Raw genomic sequence first — 22,354 nt, forward strand, 5'->3', positions numbered from 1 at the left:
GGCCCTGCACCAGACCACGTAAATGCTGACAGCTCTCTGCTGCCTTCCTACAATGTCCAAATAGATGAAAAAATTTTGGAATGATTCTTAAAAGAGAAAACAAAACCCAAGGCTCTGGTGCCAAAAGTGTCCATTGTTTCTCTCCTCAGTGCACTCTTGTATCATGTACTGATAACCCAGCACATTGCCTGGGTAATTGCAGCACCTCTCTAGGGGTGGTTAAGTGGAAACACGGAAGCCAGCCCAAGAGCATGGTTGCATGCAACCACTTGTCACCAACACTGTTGAAGGAATTTAATCTGAAGGCAAGTATAGACCATTATACGGGCTGTAGTGTTTCTATTGCTGACAGCATAACTGTTTCATCTTCATGTTTAGCTGCCTGTGGTTCTGATAATTAAAGTGGAAATGTCTATTCAAAATTATTTGTTCTAGTTTGAAATTGTTTTGTAGCCCAACAGAAACAATACCAAGACCACAGTGATTGCGGTGACTGCAGTGATTTCCTTATTTTTTAGACAGATATTTGTCTAAGAAGGAAAAAATAAAAAGGGAACCATTTACAGTCTTGTCAGTATCAGTATTATAATTTTATCCTGAAAGAAAAAAGCCTGGGAGGGACCATGAAGTGCAACTGGAGAAACTAAATGTTATCCAATTTCAGTTTACACCCTTATGTTATCTGGGGGTATTAATCTCTCTCATAAATACACTCTTACTTTGGAATTTGAGTGCTGTAGGAGTCAGAGGTACCCAGAGATTGGGGGTGTATCTAGAACAGCTTAGTGGCCATGATGTGCGACTTGATGCTGCTATTGTGAAGGATTGGAATACAGTGAAGAAAAGAGCATTTCACTGCAGTGAAATGTAATGCTCCTTTTATTATACAGATGTGTTTTTCCTTAGAACAAAACTGAGATCCCCATAATGAGTTTGTGTGATTAGGTCCTAAAGAGACACAATCTCTAGCTGCTGTTTAAGTTGAGCTGTAACCCCTCAGTTCCACGTAGTTCTCATTGAGAAATGTTCCATTTTGCAGAAAATTAATGTCAAATAGGTTTAGTTTTTTCCTATTTCTTTTAACCTTATTCCAGTTTTGTTAAAATTAAAAAAGGCATTCATCCAACATTGTGGCAGCCATTGAACAAAAAAATGCAAAGCATGACAAAGCTGAAGCAAACTCTGTTTCTCCTACTTTTGCCATTTAACTACTTTATGACTTTAAAATTCAACCAATTGTGGGTATTTGGAAATGGGGAAAGAAGGGGGAGGATGCCACTAAGTCTTGGTATATTCTTTGTGTGAAGAAAAAAAGAAAAGAAACATGTCAGCATTTGATGTTAATTAGTTGTCAGTAACTGCACTTACTATGATTATTACATTACTTTTCAGATATGAAGCTCTCTTTCCACTGGCACTGTTTGGTTTGATGTTTGTTTGGATAAATATGGAACAAGAAGCACTGCAGCACTATGGTCTTTCTCTCAAACCAAAGGTAACAGCTCTTGACAGATATATCAATGTAATTAACAGCTTTAGCTGGGTTTTTTGGAGGATGTAATAAATATTCTGAGTGGTTTTCAGAGAGCAACACTTTGTGTTTCTTTTCAGTTTGGGAAGTCAGTATTAGCTGTATCATGAACTAGGAATATGACTTTGGAAGTAAGATTTGTAATTCCTGTTATGGAAGATACTGCACATCAGAGCCATTTCTAGAAATGCAGGCAAACAGTCTGACTCAGTAAGACACAGTGGTATGGTCTGACGGCTACAGAGCTGTCTCTGTCAAGTGTCGCATAAGGTGCAGTAAGTCTTCAGAGGAAGTACAGTGTCACTGTACTTTTTTTGGTCTGATCACAGACTCACGAGTGAGAGGCTGAAATTATTTGATTTCTGAAGAGACCTTAGGAGATATTAGCAATCTTAATTTGACGTTGTCCAAGGATAGAAACTTATTTCTGTTTAGACTGACAAGTAACTGGAGACCAACTTGGAACTAGCACCTTCTCAGATTTGCCTGGAGGAGAAAAGGGAGTTTGTAATCAATGCAAATTCTTCCATCTTAAAATTTAGTATATTGTCAACAATTTGCAAATGCCATGCTGTTCACACTGCAACTTAGCTCTTAGGTTAGGTGTGGGGTTGAGCAAACTGGGGCTGTGCCACTGTTTTGGTCAGATCCAAAGTGCCAGTTAGAGTGGTTTGGGTCCTTGGAGCCAGGTGGGTGGGTGTGCACCACAGCTCTCCCTGGCTTCTCCCAGGTGAGCCCTCCTGGCTACACATGCATGGGAGTGGCCAGAGTCACTTGAAGAGAAGTGTTGGTACACATCTTTCCTTCCTTTTCCAGCTCATAATAATTAGGAAAAAGTCCTGGAAGTTGAAACCTGAGCCAAGACAGTCACCAGAGCGAACCTGACATTTGCTGTGGTTTTGTGGCGCTCCCACAATGAAGACAGTTTTGAAATTTGACAGAGTAGGATTTACCAATTCCAGGCTAAAAAACAAAAATAAAACCAGGAATCATTTTCTATTTATGCTACCTTTACTTATGATAATTTGTGTAATTGTGTTTTGTAGCATCTTAAGCAACAGGGATGTAATCTGAATATTACAATTAGTGTGATGCCACAATTGCGACTGAAGGTGTTTAGCGTCTGTGGGATGTATTTTTTCTTCCACTATAAAACCCACTCTAACTTTTGCATCTTGTTACAAGCATCTGTGATGCTTGCCTGTCTGCTGTTAGTCTGTTGTTCTCTTCATTGTAAAATAAACTTCTATTAAAGTAGTATTAAACAGTGATGAACACTTTACTAATCAAATGCAAATGAAAAGAACATAGGTAGGCTGTAATTATGTTTTCAGTTGTCACTCACTGTTTGTCAACAATTACTTGAACCTTGTGGTTTCAAGTGAAAGGAACAATAATGCTTGCCCCAGAAGATATCATCCCTAGAATGCCTGTTAATATATGCTGCAAGTAAATCTTGTATTAGAGAATGCAGCTCAATTCTCTGATGAGAGATTATTTTAAATTAAAATATTATCAGTCTTGCATGTCTATTACTTGATTTTTTTTCCAATGTGAAGGAGTTCACTGACCTCTTAAATTCCATGAAGATAATTTCTCTTTAAGTCAAGTGGTATTGTGATGACGACTGAGTAAAGGAGATGGAGAGTATTTTACTATTTCACTCACAAAATAAGTCAAATGAGGATAATTGCAGTCTTTTATTTCTGAGGATCTTTATCCATATGCTCATGTGAGCAGTAGAAGTGTATGTGTGTAGGAGGAATAATTCTGATGAAAAAAGATGGTTATAAGTCTAAGGCATAGAAGTTCATTTTTAGTGTAGATAACAGTGGAAGCTTTGCTGTTCATTTGATCATCTCACTTGTACAGTCTTTCTCGCAGATTCATTAATTCATTAAAATATAATGAAAACATGGGAAATGTTTGCAGTCCTTATTATAATACTCTAATAACAGGCAATAGGGAAGTAGGTTTCATTCATTTCAGTAAAAATACAGTGGCTCTGTCAAAGTCCATTAGTTCATATTTGGTGTTGATTCCTTCTGCTGTCTTTCCAGCTTGCTGTTTTCAACTTCACCTGTACTATGGATATAACTCAGTTCCGACAGCTCCACCTGGATGATGTCCGGAGGTCCTTCTTCTTTGTATCCTTTGGTTGGTTGCTGCACTCCAGGGCAAAAAAAGGGTTTGTTTCAAAAGGACATGCAGTCAAAATTTGTAGCCTGGTACTCACGGAGAACAGGAGCTGGTAAAGGTGATTTGACTCATATCGCACAAAAGGCATGGTCTTGTACATTATGCATTTTATCAAGTAGTTAAAAATGCAGTTTTAGAATCTGGCTCTTTGCCCACTTTTGGCCATTGCAGCTAGGTAAATTTTCTTCTGAGGAGTTCTGTTTTCAATTTGGTTTTGTTTGATTTCACTTTGGCTGGAGGGAATTTGCTCACCTTCACAAATCAGTTGAAATAGGTGATATTAAAGTTATGCTCATTTTTAGAGTGTGGCAGTGTGTTAGGAAGCAGATGTTAGGTAGCAGGCAGATGAAGCAAGAAGGAAAGTTCCTGCAGGCTCATAGTGAAATATGTTCCCAGAATCTGGCCTAGAATTATTTGTATCTTAAGTGATTTCTACTGTTAGAAATTACATGGTCTTAGGAGGGAAGAGCTGTTTGTTCACTAATGTAGCAGTTAGTTTGTGTTCCTGTAACTGCTACTGCAGCTGATTTTTTTTTAAATATTGTACATTGATAGCATTGTCATTTTTCTCTTTCATTGTGGGACTGCAATTAAGTGAGAGCTATTTGGTAGCAAGGAGCATTTGATGGGCAAATGGGAGAGAAATTGAGCTAGTCTAGAACACAGGGGGGTTCCATGCAGGTGAGTTACTGTATCTGGGGACGGAGTTGTCTCAGTACTGGTTCCTACAAAACCGCCTTTGTAGTTTGTCAGATAACCAGATCTGAGAGGGTGGGTCACAGTCACAGAGTCCACACTTTTGGCATTTGGAACTGTGTTGTTGGACATTAAGAACCTGTAGTAGAGAAAGTGTAACAGATACCAATTTAGAAGGTAGATTAATGCTAAGAAAGAAGGCAAAATTATTTGCTAGGTGTTTGATGTTTGTCTTTGCTTTATACTTTATACTATATGCTTTTTAGTATACCTAAAAAGAGCTGAGACCTTGCCATTAATGCATCAATTTCGTTTGCTATTGTAACAAAAAATATGCTAACTTCAGTAAAGCTACCGCTGTCAGTTGCTAAATACTAGTAAAAATAAATCAACTAATCCAACTGTATTTTTTAAAGCTCCAGCATAGTACATCTTTAACACTGGAATGTAGCTATGCTGGTTTTGGCTAGAGTTAATTTCCTTCATGGTAGCTAGTGTGAGGCTATGTTTTGCATTTGTGATGGCAGCAATATTGATAGTTCAGTGCTTGCACAGAGTCAAGGCCTTTTCTGTCCTCACACTGCCCCATAAGTGAGCACTACTTTAAAACACTCGAATGTGCTTTACTCAGCTCCTGAAAAAACAACCAATTTTCAGATCTCCTTTGTCTGCTCAAAACATGTTATGTCTTTTTTTAAATTTAGATGCTGTTTAATGTTTAGAAATAGTGGTATTAGAGGAGAAATCTTTTCTGCTAGAGCAGTCCTACTGCAGCTATGACCCTGTGAACTGTGTGCCTTAAGGTTGTCCCAAAGCTCCTGTATGGGGCCCAGTGGCTGGCATCTGCTGAGAAATCAGAGTCTGGTCTTTGAGGAAAAGATTTAGATTGCTTATGCTTAGCATTTTGATTAGACCTATGTGTTACTGGTATTTTCTTGTTTGTTTTGTTGCAGACCTGCTCTTATAAATCTCAACCGGCAGAACTGTGCTAGTTTGTTAGACTGCTGTGTTACTAAACTTGAAATTATGTGATACTCTTGGGAAGCCTGATTTCTCCAATTATGCTGACCTAATCCTTCCAAAATATTGCATGCAGAATCCCAACTATTCTACTGAACAGTTGGTAACAAATTGTTTATGGAGAGACTTAAATGACCCAGTGCAGGAGCTATAACAGGAGCAAAAGTACCAGAGGGAGCTCTGGCAACAGCAGCCCATCGTCACTGACTTATGACCCTCTGCCTCATGCAGAACAAGTTAAAAACCATTCTTCAGCTGAAGCCATGTGAGCTATTATGGGCTCCAATGAGCTCAGGAGCAAGAAAAATACCTTTTATGGGCTCATGTAGTCACAAGTATTGTATCTAGATGAAAAAGGTAGGGTTTATCAAAAAGCTCCTAGCTGTACAGAGACTGCTGGAGTCATCCTCCCTCAAGTGAGGAAGAAAATGGAAGTCCCATATTGCCATGGGTAGACTCAGCATAATCTTTTGACAAAAGAAATCTATAGTAAGGATAGCATAGGAACTTCTAGCCTTTTTTAAGAGCCATGGTCAGTTCCTCAATAAAGCCATCTCTTTTGGTGTGCAGAACACATGCCTGTGTCATTACTTTCTGCAAAAGCACGTGTTTGAATGCATTGCTGGGTCTGTGGTCCAGGGATGTTCCTATCTTGCTAGGCAGAGACCCAAAAAGCCAGCTGCAGCTTTCTTGCAAGGGCCTCAAGACAGGCTCTAAAACCTTACCTGGGCAGTGTGTGTCTTTTGAAATTTGTATAGTTGTGTGTGAAATCTAGGGTAGAGCTAGAAAATACTTTGGATTTCTTAATGCGCTGTAAACCTGTAACAGTGGATCACCTTCTTGTGGCTTCATGATAAATTTTGGAAGTAAATTGGAATGAAGGAGGAGAAATGTGGGTTTTATTTTTTTATTTAGTGTATTTTCCTTAAATACATCTAGGTTTTCTTCATAGTGACAGCCTTTTTTGGCACTGGAAACATAGCTTCTATTAACAGGTAAATTTAATTCATTTGTTTGAGACACAGAGTACAAAAAATTCTTCCTGCAGTTGACGTACTAAATGTAAATCTAGTTAACAAAATCAGGGCAGCAGAATCAAAGCAGTAATCAGTGGAGAGATAACAATTTATTTTGTTTCTGTTCTCTGTAATATCTACCCTAAGAGCCTGAGCTGCTTGGTTGTGAGGCTGTCTCAATTCCATTAGATGTTATCAAGATGAGCAGAGAGAGCTTGGTGGCCCACAAACAGCATGGCACCTTGAAAAACACAATCAGAGAGAAATTGTAGAGAAAGACAGGTGAGGTTGGCAGTCCCTGCTGATTTAATATTTCATCAAGAGAAGATAAAATTGGAAGCCTTGTTTAAAAATGCATATACAACCCAGTGTGTTACAGGGTAATTAAAGGCTGGGGTTTTTTAAATGGAAGGTGCCATTTCAAAGATATGTAATGTCTTTTTCATGTTTCTCTAGTTTTGATCCTGCTTCTGTCTATTGTTTCTTGACTGTGTTCAGTCCCTTCATGATGGGAGGCTTGCTTTTACTGAAGGTTAGTAATCTTAGCTTGGTGAGATTTTCTCAGAGAACTGTGGAATAAATAACGTATCACATACATGGTTGTTACTTTGCAATTCACAAAAGAACATATGTATATATATTTGAGCTTCGTTAGACTTCTTAACTGTGTGTGAAGCTTTCAGTCTTTGTAGTGTTTCTAGAGAGATCATTTTGTTTCCCAAAAGAAAAACTGAAGTGCAGGGAAGTGTTATTTAACAGCATTAGGTCAGTTTATTTTATTAAAATAGAAATTTCAAATATTGAAAGTACTTCAATAATTTTTAAAGTTTTAGGCTTTTCCTGTAGTATAATACCAACAGAAATGTTGAGGATATATATAATTAGCTCTATCTATATTACATTAAATAGAGGTATTTAATGTTCTACTGATTAGGTTATCATTTTACACTGGCCATTATTTTCTGTATTTTTTTAATAGTCTGTCAGAGCTTGGATTGCCCTTCTGGTTTGCAGGCAAGGTGTGGTAGCTGTTTTCTAGTATTTGAGTAAAGGATCTGCCAGAGGGGGTGAAGTGGGACACTGAATCTATTTGTTATTACCAAAATAAGCAGTCTTTTCTACCACTGCTTTTCTACTGCTTCTGTCCCAGAGGAAGCAGACTGAAGTTACAAGTACACTGCATGTTGTCCTACAGGACAGATCCTACACAGATCCATAGTGCAAACCTCCTGGATGCCAGTAGTCAGGTTTTATACACTGCTACCATAATGATTGCAAATCAACTTTGGAAAGAGCAAAAGGCAGCATTCATGTTTTCTAGTTTTTGTTCTTAATTTACTGGACCATTTACATTTACATGACTTGGCTCTGGAGGGGCAGTGTGACCCTTGCCTTATTGAATGCCTTCTGCATTCAGACTTTTTTTTTGTGATGAGATTGTCCTTTACACTTGAAACTCTGCAACCTGTCATGTGAGATGCTGGATCTGGATAGTTCTGTCTTCTAGCCTTGTTGAAGTATTTATCACTGGTGCTAAAATGGATAAATGAAGTGAGGATATGCTTTAATTATAGTTTTTGATATTACCTTGTGGCTTATTTCACTGCCATTCAGCTATGACCAGGGAAGGGGGTTTTTATTAATTAACTGAAAATGTTTCCTGCAAAATTATTTTCTACCCTGACTAGCCAATATTTTATTTTGTAACATACCCATTCTGTGATAATTTTAAAAACAGGAAAATATTTTCACAACCTGCCCAGGTTCTTTTTGTAAATATGACTATAAGCCAAAATGTGGCTTGTGTTTTGAACAGGTTGCAATCCCGTTTGTTCTGGTATCATGTGCTTTCGAAGCTGTTCAAGTCACAACACAGCTGTCTTCTAAGAGGTACATTACATGCTGTATTTCTGCATTAGTAAAGGTTTCAAATCTATTTTGGAGGAATTCAGAATTTTCAAATCTCAATGTAAATTTAAAAAAACCAACTATTAGATCTCATTGTTGCTTTTATTTGTTACTAGCGATTGGGGTTTTGTTCATTGATTTCTGCAAGTTCAGGGTTTTACCTTAGTGATAAATGAGTATAAATTGAAGTGTTGGCCTTGTCTGAAACAATCAGATATTAAATATTCTTTGTTGACAATACACAGAAAGACCCTTTTTCCTCCAAAATGTTAAAAATGAGCAGAATTTAAAGTCTGATTTTTACCTTATACTGCATCTTTGACTATTGCATAGTATTTTTTAAGTAGCCCATTTATAATTTAACCAATTTATAGCTTTGTAGCACTGACCTCACCACAAATAGCATTTAAAAAAAAGGCACTGGATGTCCTTGCATTGCAGTTCAGTGCTTCCCAGATGTGTTCAGTATTACATATTTTTTGCAGTAGGAGCAGATGGCTGCCAGTCCTTTCCCTATCTCTAAGGTCTATTCAGAGTATGGGTGCCCTGCCTCAGGGAGTGCTGTATCCAGACTTGAAACATGTTTTCCCTGTCTCAAAGCTTTTATTTTGTCAGCCCTGCTCACCCCATTCAGCAGACCCAGTGCACATGACTGAATCCTCCACTCATCGTGTGATATTATGGATGGTGCTGAGATGGAGGAGGTCCTGGTCAGCCGTGTGATTTTGTCACTGTGGGACGTTGTGTGGGTTGACCAGAAGTCCTGCTTGTGTGTGGCAGGAGGACTTCAGGGACTTTCTCCTTGCACATTGCTCAGCTGAGCATCAGGAAACTGCCCTGGCTTGTTGTGATGCCCTCTGCTTTTCTGTTTGCTTTCCTCCTGCCTGACCCTGCCTGTTGTCTCCTTGTACAACACCCCCCACTACCAAAGAGAGGTGGGGCAGCCCAAAATCTGACTCCCTGTTGGAGTGGTAGCATGACACTCCCCACCCCTTTCACCTGCTCTGCATTAGCTGTGTGCGCACCGTGCCTGCGTTGTCCTTGGACCCCCAAGGAAGGGCATTCATCCTCATCCCTAAGGCTTGTACAAGGGCAGGGCTGCACTGGGGACCTGGGGTTGCTCAGATGACCAGCTAGTGGTTTCCATTTCTAGGGCTCAAGCATCATAAAGGTCAGCATTTCCTAATTTGTGAATGCTTGCCTTGGCAGCACTGGTGATATTGCAAACTTTTATGGAATGTGCATCTGAGTGTGTGAGAGGGGAAATGATACTGCCTTCATAAACCAGGGGACACAAGTATTTCTGTGCCACTTTATGAGGCTGTGGCTGTAACTCTGTCTGGTGTTTGTGCCAGCTTCATTTAGCTGGGCTCAGGTAACAAATGCAGTGATAGTGCCACAGCATCCGCCTGGGAACAAGGCAGAAACCACAAGGCGCACCCAGGATCCCCGGAGGGGTTGTGCTCTGATTGTCAGCGCATCCTGAAGTCTGTGCTGCGCTTCTTACTGCTGCTGCTGCCCCTGCTAGATAAATTAAACCATCACTGGGAACAATCTTGTCTTTGCAGTGTATAAACATGCCCTGAAATTAGTCTTCTCCTTCAGTTGAGAAAGGCTTCCTGCAGTTCAGAAGGACAAAAAGTGGATTTTTGTGATTTGGACAAATTGTTCCTAAAGTCCCTGATTACAGACTTTTTTTTCATTTTTCTTTTTTTTCAGTGGGGAATATTCTGTCCCAATATCTTCTTGGAGCTTGCCTATAAAAAATATCCCTCTAGCTGAGTTCTTCCTAAGCACTATTATTGCAACATCCTGTCTATCTGAGCCATAGGTTAGCAGAGAGAAGCCCTTCCCTGTGTCTGAGATGCAGTTGGTTTGCTGCATCCTGATTTACTAATGAAGCACAACTGATGTAGGCAATATCAGCAAGTTCCTCATTTGGAGACATTGGTATGGCTATCTCCCCAGTACATGCTCATGCAATGCTACAGCAGGACATTGTCCAAAAAAAGCATTTGTAGTTTTATGATGGTAGTACTGATAAATTAGCTGTATTCTAGTTAAAGACTTTTGTTAATGGGTCAGCTGTTTGCAACATTACTTCAGTGTCATTAACTTAGAAACCAGTTTTAACCAGTTACAGCAATTGCTTTCATGCAATTTAGGATTTACATAGTTTCAGGAAAAGAAGATTAGGTTAATGGGGAGGAAAAAATAGCTCTGCCTCCTCCCTTCTGGTTCCTTTTACTAGCCTAAGCCTAACTTCCAGAAGTTAACTGCTACCTGTAAAGAGGCCCATGGTTTGGGAGCAGACCACCAAAATGCTGGGTGTTCCCAGAGCAGGTTATGGGCATCCAGAGGTTTGGAAGGGGGCAAGCACCTCCTTTAGCAGCCTCTGACCCAGCAGAGTGGTTGTCAGCAGGGTGGGACTGAACAGTTCAGGTACCTGCCAAGCAGCTTTGCTCACTCTTGAGTCCGTCATGAAGCTCCTAAATCAGCTTTATTTGATCCAGCCAGCACACAGCTCTCTGCATCAGGAACAGGCAGATGCTCTTTGTAAGATTCTTTTGTTCTCCAAAAAATGATTCACGTTAGATTTCTCCATTGCAAAACTGAAACCCTATTAATGTGAAATTATAAATGCCAGATATCCTAGTCATGTATTTGAATTGTTTTCTAGTAGATTGAAATGTACCTGAGTGTTTGAAAGGCAAATGCAAGAAATCATGTCTTTATTTAAATTCTTTGTGTGGGTTTTAATAAGCTCTTTTAATAGCTGTGTCCATAAAGAAAGGTTGATGGTCTGACTTTGCTGGGTTTTTTTCTTTGCAGCCTTTTCCTCATTGTTCTTGTGATTTCAGACATTATGGCTTTGGTAAGTTGTTGTTGCACATTCTCTTCAAATAAGATCAAGAAGTAGAGAGTTCTCCTAATTCCATCAAGAGAGATCTGAATTTGTTTCAGACTTCAAAGTTTTTCTAACTAGGGCAGAGAACTGGATTGAAATCCTAGCATAACTTGGAGATAAAACTCTTCCAATCACTGCTTTTCAAATTTCATGTAATTAATGCTTCTGAAGAAGCAATGTTCTCATAATAATAAGAGACAAAATGAAGTAATAAGTTAACATTTGGAGTTCAACATGTGCTTTATGATCAAATTCCTTGGAGAAAATTAAGCAAGAATATCAGTTTTAGCTGTGTGCAGGGTTTAGTTAATTGTTCAGGAATTCCAAACCTTTTACCCACCCCAGCTTCCCTTGAAAAAGAGAGGAAAAGAAGAAATGCTTTACCCACCAGCTCCATTAGACTTGTCAGAATCCAGGAGATAGCAACATCCAGAAAGCCACTTTGTGCCCTTTGTAATAAGCTGTCAGGAAATGCTATCTTCAGAAAGCCTGCATCCACAAACCATGCTAGGCAAAACAACCCAAAGCTGATCAGTCCCCCAACACAGTTTTTGCAGATTAAAAGTATGTTTTCATTGCCCATTCCAGCTGTCTTCAAATCAGCAAGCAGTGCCACTGGTAAATAGAAACCTTTTAAAATCAGCAGGTAGAGCTGGTGTTGTCACTTTATACATGCTGGTTTTGTTTTATCCCTTGGAGTAGGCACTCCTGATCTTATTTCTTAGTACTGTGATCTGTAAATATCACCTGATAGGAAAACCAGCAAGTTAAAACCAAATAACTGCTAATTTGTCTGTAGAGTGAGAAAAGGAGAAGGTGTGGCTGTGTCAAGTTTCAAGTAAGTCTATGTGTCTAATCTGCTTTTGGGTAACTTCCACAGGAAAATAAATAGTATATCAATAAACCACATTCATAGCATTTCACTAATGAAATTAGTATAATTAAATCAAAAGAAGACTGAGGTACTTGCTGTGTGTAGCGAGCCCCAATATATCCAGGTCTTGCAACTCGTGTATTCTCCTGTTTTGGTTTAAGTATTTTGAAACAATGTACTTGGTGTCCGCATTAAAAAAAAAAAAAAATTAAAAAAAAATTACCAAGGAGGTTTGTAGGAGATATGTAGGAACTCTGTCAAGAAAAGAGAAAGTAGTGGGCCAAAGAGAGAACATGTTTGTAGTCTTGAATCAATGGGGCCACCAACTAGAATTAGGGGAATTCACTAGTAGGTAAGTACTATCTTCTCCCAAAATTATTCCCACTTTACAGGTACAGAACTGCCAGAGTTGCCCAAAGACATTTGTGTTGAAATTCCATGAAAACTTTTAGGCACTATGCATTATTTGGCATGTTGTTATTTCAAACAATAAGGTGGCTTGGCTTTTCTTATTGAAAAAGTTATGGTATTTCTCTGGTTTTTGCAAGCCAAGGTAGACAGAAATTAGTCCATCTCTTGATGTTTTTGTTTGATACCATGTTAAACCTATTTCTAGTTTCTAAGCTATTCTTTACTGTGGTCCAAATGATCATTCCTGGAAAGGTGTTGTGCATATTCTATGTGAAGAATTAGAATTTTGGAGTGAGCAGCCTGAAAAAACTTGGGTTGAATTTTCTCTTTCAAATTATGCAGTGTTGATGTACTAATCAAAGTTGTTTTATTTCCTAGCATTTTTTCTTTTTGGTTAAAGATTATGGAAGCTGGCTGGATATTGGCACAAGGTACAGTACCTTTTTTGCTTCCATTGCATTTTTAAAGCTTCATGGGTTCATACTATTGTTTATCTACTCATAATTCTTATCATTTTTTCCATTTACTCTGCTCAATCAAATGCTTTGGGGATGTTCCACGTACTTTAAACACATGTGCACACATACACATACATATCCCAAGCTAAAAATTGTGCCAGAGCAACACAGATTAAGTAGTAAATCCAGCATGGCAAGAAGTACAGTTAGTAGGATCTGTTTGAAAAGTAATTACACAAAATGTATTTTAATTCATGTTTTGAATTTTAATTGGTTGTAATCACTGTTAAAATAACAATTTATTAAGTTGTTAATTATCTTCTATCTAGTTAAGCCTCCATATACAGTTCACTGTGAATTAGTGAACCTTGTGTAAATGTTGGTGGCTACCAAGGCCCCATGCACTTATCCTCCCTCTAGCTGGGGAATAGTTTAGCATTTAAACATAGCAATCACAGCTAAATTGAGAGAATTCGTTTTGCATTATATTATGCAGTCATATTTACCTCAAATACAAGGAATACACATTTCAGATTTACCTTCCTTGAGTTGTGAAAATAGATAAAATGCTGTAGTAAGCTTAGTAGGGAATGTGTTGTTTCTAATCCAGACAATCTGGTCACTTGACACTGTTATTTAAACAGAAGCTGAATAGTGACCCATTGTTAATATTCTGTTTAGTCTATGTGTGCTCTGTGCTTTGCTTTTGTGAGCCCCTTTGTTCCCAGCAGCATGTGCACACATGTTCTTTGGAGGTTCCCATTCCTGATCATCATTACCTTCTGAAGGTTCCTAGTAGGCAGAGGTACATCTAGATCAAACAGTGAAAATGTCACTTTAGCATCCCACTTCCTTGCTATGGTCAGTTTATGGTAAGTCAGAGGGCTTCATCCTTTGGTTTGAATTCCTCTGCAGATTAAGAAGGATATTAAAGCCCTCAGAAAATTTCTGTTCTGTTGGACAAGAAGTTTTTTAATTAGGGACTTAGCAGCAAAAGTATAAATTGTTACAAGTACCCAAAAGCTTCCTCTCTGATACATGGTCTTCATAGCTAGAGCTTTACAACAGTAATGCATTGCTGGATCTATTTCAGCTGGAAGGTTGCCTTATTCTGAAGAGTTTAGGAGAGCTCATTATACACCACTAATTCTGCCTCTCCTTGTGTGTGTTTTGATCACTGAAGAAAGCACTGAAAAAGGCCTTTCGAAAGAGTAATTTGTGATTAATTTTTAACATGGAAATTCATAATGTTCAGGCAACATCTGTCATTACTTCACTTTTGAGTGCTTGACTCTGCTACCTATGTTATTTTATTGTAGTCTCTGTATATGTCTTATATGTAGGTGTGTATATGCACATAAGAAAAATAATTGGGTTGCTTAAGACAGGAAGTGAAGCCATAAGTGCAGAGCTAAGTGGTCCTTCCTTTATCTAGCATGAGCATTATTTTGGCACCAGAATTTTCTCCTCTGAGCAGATTTCTAATGTGTGATCCTCAGGCTTGGCAAAATTAGCAGGCAACAGCAGAAGATTTTTTTGTTTGGTTGTTCCTGAAAGGGAAGATGAGCTTCAAGGGGTTTTGGGTAATTCCCAAAACCAGTGGGAGCGAGATACTAACATAGCTCTTTCCTGTCCTCCTGTTGCAAGTGCAGTGACAGCTCAGTGGCATTCTCATTGCAGTGTTGTCTGTTGCTGCTTTGGCAGCAAGGTCTGAAAATATCCTGTCTTACAACAGGCAACGTTTTCCATGTTGCCAAAGCTTTCCTGAGAATAGAAGAAATCTTTAGGGACAGCTGCTTCCATATTTTTCTTTTTTTCTTGTCACACTGATAGGAAGTGCATGTGTGTGTGTCTGCAGAAATATCTGGATTTGTGTTATATTACTGGTTAGCACATCAGTGAAATCAGAGGTAGACAACCGGCAGCTTAATTGCCTGGTGGAGATTCATTCCTCTGAAGTCTCTCAGAGCTCAGTGGTGTATGTGCCACATTTGTAAAGCTTTGATGTTTCCTTACTCATCCTGTTTTGTGGTGATGGGCTTTCCATGGATTTTCTAACTACCATGTTCAAAAGTTCTGTGTGTTCTCTCTCTTACTAAGAATATGCAAGTTGGGTAGGAGACTCATTAGGCAATATTTGGTTTTTCCAACAGCCAAGTTTCATATAGATGAGCTGGCTTTAAATCCCTTACAATAAAAAGACCTTCACTGCTTTTTCACCTTGATTTTTTCTTTCCTAGTGGATCTTATTGTTTGGAAGTAAGGTTTGTTTACTGAACTGACATTTTCTATTTTTAAAAATTTCACGCCTAACTCCTGGCTTTTTGCATCCTATTCTGCTATGCCTTAACCATATGACATGACATTTTACCATGCCTCACATTTATCTTAACAATATGATGTCTTTATTCTCCCAGTGGAATTCACCAGGTCACGTAAGTGTTGTCTTTGAATGGAAGCAGATTTCTACCTCTTCCATTCTTCCAGTTCATTAATGAAATGCTGAGCAACAACAGATCCAACATATAGTCTGGTATTACCACATTCAGCAAATTATCAACGCACTACTGATTCCCTCCTCTCAGCAAATTATCAATTACCATAAATATTTATGACTTCTTAGAAAGTTTTAAAGCCCCTTTTCTTAATGGTGATGCCAAAATCAATGTAAGCTTGTCTTTCAGAGAGTGCTTTTCATTGTTTTGATATAATAACGGGATAATAGTCTTGCAGGGAATGCAGAACTCAAAGCAGCAACTTAAATAAACTTCTAAGGTGTGCTTAACCTTGCCCCCTACCTATATACCTTGAGGTAATCTGAATTGCATCATAAGACCGAAAAGAACACACCACTAAATTTCTTGAAAATAATCATGTAATTTTCCTAGTGTTTTTGATATATTAGTGCGTAGTACGTGATCATGAGAGGTTTGTTCTGACAGGTCCTTTTATTTTTGAATAAGAGCCAAATGGAGTAGCTAGCTTTTCAGCTTCTTTGTCACTAAAATAATTTCTCTGCAGCTTAAAATGTGTTTCTCTATCTCTGTCTGTAGATTTCCAGAAAGAAATAGCCTTTAAAGCCTACTATATCTTTACAGTACATGCACTTTGTAAATAGTTGTATAACCTGATAGTAAAGATAAACCTTAAAGGTCTTTATATGGCTATTATATAGCTCTATACAGACACATACTGTACTATCCCTTCTCTTTATAGCTGCTGGAAGATAAAGATATGATCTTAACTGCCCTTCTGCAGTTTCAAAGGTCAGGGGACATAAACAAAGCACAAAACTGGGGTTTTTTAGGTTTTGGGAATAACGGAGTCAATTTTGGGGTTGGGGTGCTGGAGCTTCTTGGTTGAACTGTTAAAACAAGAGTTTTGTGATTTGTTTTTGGTGAAACTGAGGAGAGAGGGTGTGGCATCCTGGCTGGAAAAGCAGGAAACTTAAAATTCAGAATCTAAATCTGGGGTCTCAGTGTGTGCTTGGAAACAGTTCAAAGAGCATGTCACAAAGAAATAATGTCTCTGGATGCTTCTGGAGAGTGCTTGTCCAAGTTTTTGCACAAGTTGTTTTTGTTTTACTTATTTTGTTCCTGGTTGTTTTAATTGCTATGGTGACTTACTCCATCTTCTTGTCTTCCAGCTTCTAATCAGGTCTGTCATCTTAGGAATTAGCCTGTCTTGGGAGAAAGCCAAGTTTCGGAGCAAGATTGATTCCCACCGCTTATCCCCCTGATTTTTTTAATATCTTAAATTCTTCTCACCAATATACACTGTCACAAAGCCAGGAGGTGGTAGTATCTCATATGTTCTCCTTGTGGTTCCTTGCCACTGAAACAGGTGTCTTGCTCCCTGATAAAAAAATTTTGTACCACCAGCTTTGCCTTTTGACATTGATCCATACATGGGCACTCACCTTTCTACTGAACAGTGACACCTTACCATAGATCATCCATGATCCCCCACACCTGCTACCTCTGCCATGTCATCCTTTATAAGCATTGCCCCACTGTGCCCCATGATGCTCTTCTCTTGTATCTGTTTCATGCTCTTCTTCCTCTACATGGATCTAATTTGCCTGGAACCTAGACTCTTACTCCTTCTCATTAGCTCAGGTTTGACTTCTGATGCAGAAAGCTTGTTTTGAGAATTACCTCCTTCCCTGTAACTACAGATCCAGTCAAGGCTGCAGGTTCTGAATTGTATAGGGATCAAGATTTGACACTGCTGTTGTGGCACGTACCCGTAAGAGTCTGGTTTTCTTTGTTTAAATACAGCATTACCCCAATCTAAGAAGTAGTTTACCAGGCAGAGCTGCCCACAGGCAGTGCAGTACCAGTGGCTGAGAGCCCCAGAGATGCTGGCTGTTTGTAATTACATGACAAGCAGATTGAAATTGTTTTTATTGTGCTCTATGGCATTATATATATATATATTTGAATGTCTGATTAAAGGACCTTAACTGTGCAGACCTGTGCAGTATAGCAAGAGAGGAGTGTGTAACACTCTCTTCTTTACAAAAGTATGGAGGATCCAGTCCCTCAACTGATAGGTGTCTAAGGAGAGTTTGAAGAGACCTTTTTGCTTTGAGAAAGCCCCTCCCTGTGCCCCACCAAATCCTGATCACACCTGAAAGAGCCCCTTTTGGGGAGTGCACAGGAACTCAGATGCCTGTGTGAGGACCCTGCATGGTTTGTGATGGTCTTGGGGTATCTGTGGGAATAAAGGCAAGGTCTTCACTTGGCTTGTGATTTTCAGATTTTGCATTCACACTTTCTTTGAAAGTTACAAGGAAAGTGGTGTTTGCTTGTTTACATGAAAAACTAGAATTCTGGTGGCAGGTAAGAAGGAAAGCTGAGGTGTTACAAGTAAGGCAGGAGACACTAAGTGTCCAGCTATTAACCAGAGTGGCTGTTCCCTTAGGAGTCAGCAACCTTATCTTCCTGTGGTGAATGTACAGTCCCGAAGGCCACATTATGCCATGAAGATAACTGGAACGAGAGTTTGAGTTTCATCTGTCAATGTGTCCTTTCCCATGGAGAACTGAAACCAAAGTTGTAACACACCCAGGTGATCTTTCAAGAGCAGCTCTTGAGGGAGTTGATCTTTGTTGTTGTAAATGTGCTGTGAACTATGAAGTCCAAAGTGCACTGCCCAGGTGACAGGAGGCTTTGTGCCTGACTTCATGCTCCCCGTGTCCCTTCTTACACCTTCCCCACAGAAACAGGACAGGAGCTTGGTTCTTGTAGATGTGCTGCTCTGCCACTCATTATCCTCATTGAGGTCTGAGCCCTTTTATGATGGTGGATTTTTCTAATTGATTTCTTAAAACTATTCATTTGAGCAAGGCATTGGTGAGGTGTTTTAGTCAGACTCAACTGAAACAGAAAAATCTTAAAGCATGCAGCAAGTCTGTTTTCATGTTCTCCATGTTTGGTCCTTTGGTTGCTGGCAGCCTGGCTGTGGAAGAACTTTTTGGATTACTTTTATTTTCTCACACTGGTTAGCAGCCCAGCTTTGTGGAGAGATGGTGCTTCTCCACTTCACAGGTCTAAATTGTGTAGACTAGAGCCAGAGTTGTCACAGTCTCAGGGTTGTGAGGATTGATAGTGTTGGCATTATGAGCTTTACTGCTCTTCTGTGGCTAAACTCTCAAACTGAATGAGTCCTCTGGCAGAAATTCCAGGTCATTAAGCCAGCAAGCATTCCTTGCAATCCTTTTTTGTGACTAAACTCAGACTTCATCGAGTCTGAAGTTACTCTGTTTGTCCTAAAGAGCCATCGACTTCGGAATAATAGGTATGGGTGCATCAGGAGGTATGGGTACCTCTCATGTCAGAGTGCTAATTTCTTCAGTAATCCCAAGAAAAAACAAAGCCACACTAGATGCATAATGGACGTGGGTGCAGCAGTGTTTCATCTGCAGCTCTAACCTGAAATGTCACTGGTTTTGGAAGATTTCTGGTTTCTGAATGATTAGTGGTTTACATTAACAGTACCCAATTCAGATCTTGCAGAATCACACAATGGTTGAGGTGGGAAGGGACCACTGGAGGTCACCTAGTTCAACCTCACTGGTCAAGTAGGGTCCCCCAGAACACATTACTCAGGATTGTGCCCAGATGGCTGTTCTCCAGGGAAGGAGATGCCACAGCCTCTCTGGGCAGCCTGTTCTGGTGCTCAGTCACCTCCACAGTAAAGAAGTTCTTCCTTGTGTTGAGGTGGAACTGCCTGTATTCCAGTTTGTGCCCATGGCCTCTTGTTCTGTTCCTTGGCACCACCAAGAAGAGCCTGCATCCATCCTCCTGACACCCTCCCTTCAGATACTTATAGACCTTGAAGAGATCCCTTCTCACTTGTTTCTGCTCAAGTCTCAACAGGCTCAGCTCTCTCAGCCTTCTCTTGTAAGAGAGATGCTCCAGTCTTAGTCCCTTGATCATCTTCTTAGCCCTCCCCTGGACCTGCTCCAGGAGCTCCCTGTCTCTCTTGTACTGAGGAGCCAAGAATTGGGCACAGCTCTCCAGATGTGCCTCACCAGGGCTGAGCAGAGGGGCTGGATCACCTCCCTTGACCTGCTGGCAACAATGCTCTTCTAATGTACCCCAGGATACCTTTGGCCTTCTTGGCCACAAGGACACACTGCTGGCTCATGGACAGCTTGTTGTCCGCCAGGACACCAAGGTCCATCTCCACAGAACTGCTTTCCAGCAGGTCAGTTCCCATCCTGTCTGGTGCTTGGGGTTATTCTTCCCCAGGTGCAAGACCCTGCACTTGCCTTTGTTGAATCTCAGGCAGTTCTTTACTGCCCATCTCTCCAACCTGTTGAGGTCCCTCTGAGGGGCTGCACAGCCCTCTGGGGTATCAGCCACTCCTCCTAGCTTTGTGCCCTCAGTGAACTTGCTGAGGAGGCACCTGCACATGTGGATGTCGGGTTTGACTGAATGGTCTGTAATCCAATTCTTCCACATGACAGGAAAGTCTGCCTTCCTCCAGACTTTCTCCCTGATCTCTTGAGTCAGGGGTTCTTGAGAGATAGCCTTGGCAGTGAAGACTGAATGCATTCAGTATCTCAGCCTTTTCTGCAGCTTCTGTTGCAAAGGTCCCTGCTCCATTCAGTAGCAGACCCACATTTGCCAGAGTTTTCCTTGTGTTATTGGTGTCTTTGAAGAAGCCCTTCTTGTTATTCTTGACAATCTTAGCCAGATTTAATTCCAAATGGGCCTTGAACACATTGAACACAGAATGCTGAATGTCCTGGATTGAATCTTAGTTTGACCCTAAATAGCTCATCTGTGACACCAGTGAACCTCAGGTAACAGAATTTGAGCAAGTGGAGAACAAGCTTGCTGCTTGTTAGACTTTTAGTCAGTAGGTGGTTTTAGTGGCTTCAGGACATCCTAACCCAGAAGCTGCATTTTCATGTTGCGTTTATTAGCCACTCTTGAACTCATCTCTTTAATCTCTTTGCATGTGCTACCACAGCACAGAATTCTACAGATTTTAGCAATATTCCGTGAAAAAGTAGTGGGGTTTTGGTTTTTGAAGTTTTTTTTCTTAAAGCTATTTGTCACTAGGATAGTGTTTTCTCTAGAAAATTTCACTTCATCTGACATAAATATCTGAACTGTCTTATTACCAAGGAATGTCTGCCTGATGGCAAGTTCTCTCTAGATTCTGTGTTATAGTTGACAGCAAGTGAAAGTTTTGCAATTGTTTTGCTCACATACTGAATTATCCATTTGAATGAAAAGTACACCTGGTACTCTTACACACTTGGTGTATACTCAGTTGTGTTTTCTGTTGTCCCCAACATGTTATTTTGTCAGAGACCTGGGTTTTTACATGACAGGACTGCTATAATACTTGTCGTCTAAGAGCAGTGTATATAAAATTACATCCTAGGTGAACAATTAGGCCTACTTAAAATGGAAAAAAAAAGAAAATAAATATTCAGAGGGTTATTCATGTCAGGGTTTTTTTCCTTTACTCTGCAAATTTGTATTTTTCTCTCACTTTTTTTATCTGTCTCTTCCTTGCAGCATCAGCCACTATGTGCTGGTGATGTCGCTGACCATATTTATGATGGTGATGAATGGACTGGCCCAGCTGTTAACTACACGGAGACTTGGACTTCCCAGAAGGAATAAGCACCATTCCATGTGATGAAGCATCCTCAGACTTCCTCTGAACCAACCTCCAGCTGTGGAATGTAAATAAGGGTTAATGGACTGGAATGCCAAAATCCCATCCAGCGATCAGAGTGCTGTGCTGATGCAGATTAAATGCTGTCACATGACTGAAATTTGCATTTCAGGGTTGCCATTTAGATACCAGTGGGAATATGGGAATAAAAAAGCCTCTGATTATTCTTCAAGTGTACACATTTCTTGAACATGACAACAGCAACAAAATTCTTATTTTAAAATGCATAGGCAGCTGTCTTTTGGGTTGTGTTTTTTGGGGAGGTGTTTTTATTTTTTTTGGTATAACTTGGCTGCCAGCTGTTTGTTTATACATGCTCTCATTAGGAGTCTGCAAAGTTCTAGCTTAGTTTCATGTCTTGCATAAGTAACTCCCAGACTAAGGCATGGATGGAATCAGTCTGGGCAGATGGCTGGTCTGTGTATACCTGATGTGGTGCACACGTTGGAATATCTCTGAAATGAGCCGTGCTTTTTGCCAGCCCTGTCAGCGTGCCTGTGAGGATATCTTGAGGCAGGTTAAGGCTGGTGTGCTGTGAGGCCCTTGCTGCAAGACGTCTTTCAGCTCATCCTGCTGTGAATTGCTGCTGCTGACTGGGCTCTCCTGCTGCCTCCTGAGCTTGGGCAGGCTGAGCAGGATGACACTCAGGTATGACACTCATGATCCAAATGAAAAGGAACCTGGTTAAATAGCAGTCAAATTCCCTGGGCCAGCTCATGACAGGTTGGGCAGGGAGGTTAGGGTTGATTGTTTCCATAGTGGCCCAGAGTTAGATCAGCCTAAAGAGGTCATGAAACTGCATCTGGATTTGCTGCTTTTCAGAAAGTGAAGCCATTTGGAGGCTTTTTTTTGTTTCCTTGTTTTTCTTTCCACTTGTGTTCTGCTCCATTACTGTAAGCATCAGTAATGGCTGCACAACGAATCTAATGCAGATTCCTTGTGTACGTATTACAAGTGAGAAGCAAGGAAAAGAAAAAATGTTGTTCATTCTGGCCTATTCTATGATGGCATCACTAAAAATAGTGCTGTGTAATATCCCTGTGTCATACTCCCAAGTGGCAGCCAGGCCTTTCTATCTGGGAGCTGATACATATGGCGCATGATGCTGGCAGCCAAGGCTAGACATGC

The 22,354-nt window shown here is 40.1% G+C and overlaps 1 protein-coding gene across 2 annotated transcripts in view; it reads left to right on the forward strand.

The window, feature by feature from the left end:
* Positions 1-21,392, forward strand: part of PIGN (phosphatidylinositol glycan anchor biosynthesis class N) — a 99,972-nt gene extending 78,580 nt beyond the window's left edge. For both annotated transcript variants that reach the window (XM_005423850.3, XM_031059293.1), the window contains exons 22-29: positions 1,393-1,495; positions 3,592-3,678; positions 6,386-6,441; positions 6,919-6,994; positions 8,279-8,352; positions 11,203-11,245; positions 12,942-12,994; positions 21,064-21,392. In XM_005423850.3, coding sequence (XP_005423907.1) covers positions 1,393-1,495; positions 3,592-3,678; positions 6,386-6,441; positions 6,919-6,994; positions 8,279-8,352; positions 11,203-11,245; positions 12,942-12,994; positions 21,064-21,187 — 616 coding nt within the window. In that variant the 3' untranslated portion in view covers positions 21,188-21,392. The remainder of the gene's footprint in view (positions 1-1,392; positions 1,496-3,591; positions 3,679-6,385; positions 6,442-6,918; positions 6,995-8,278; positions 8,353-11,202; positions 11,246-12,941; positions 12,995-21,063) is intronic.
* Positions 21,393-22,354: the final 962 nt, after the last annotated feature.

Source organism: Geospiza fortis, unplaced genomic scaffold (assembly GCF_000277835.1).
Source record: "Geospiza fortis unplaced genomic scaffold, GeoFor_1.0 scaffold58, whole genome shotgun sequence".
Lineage (NCBI taxonomy): Eukaryota > Metazoa > Chordata > Aves > Passeriformes > Thraupidae > Geospiza > Geospiza fortis.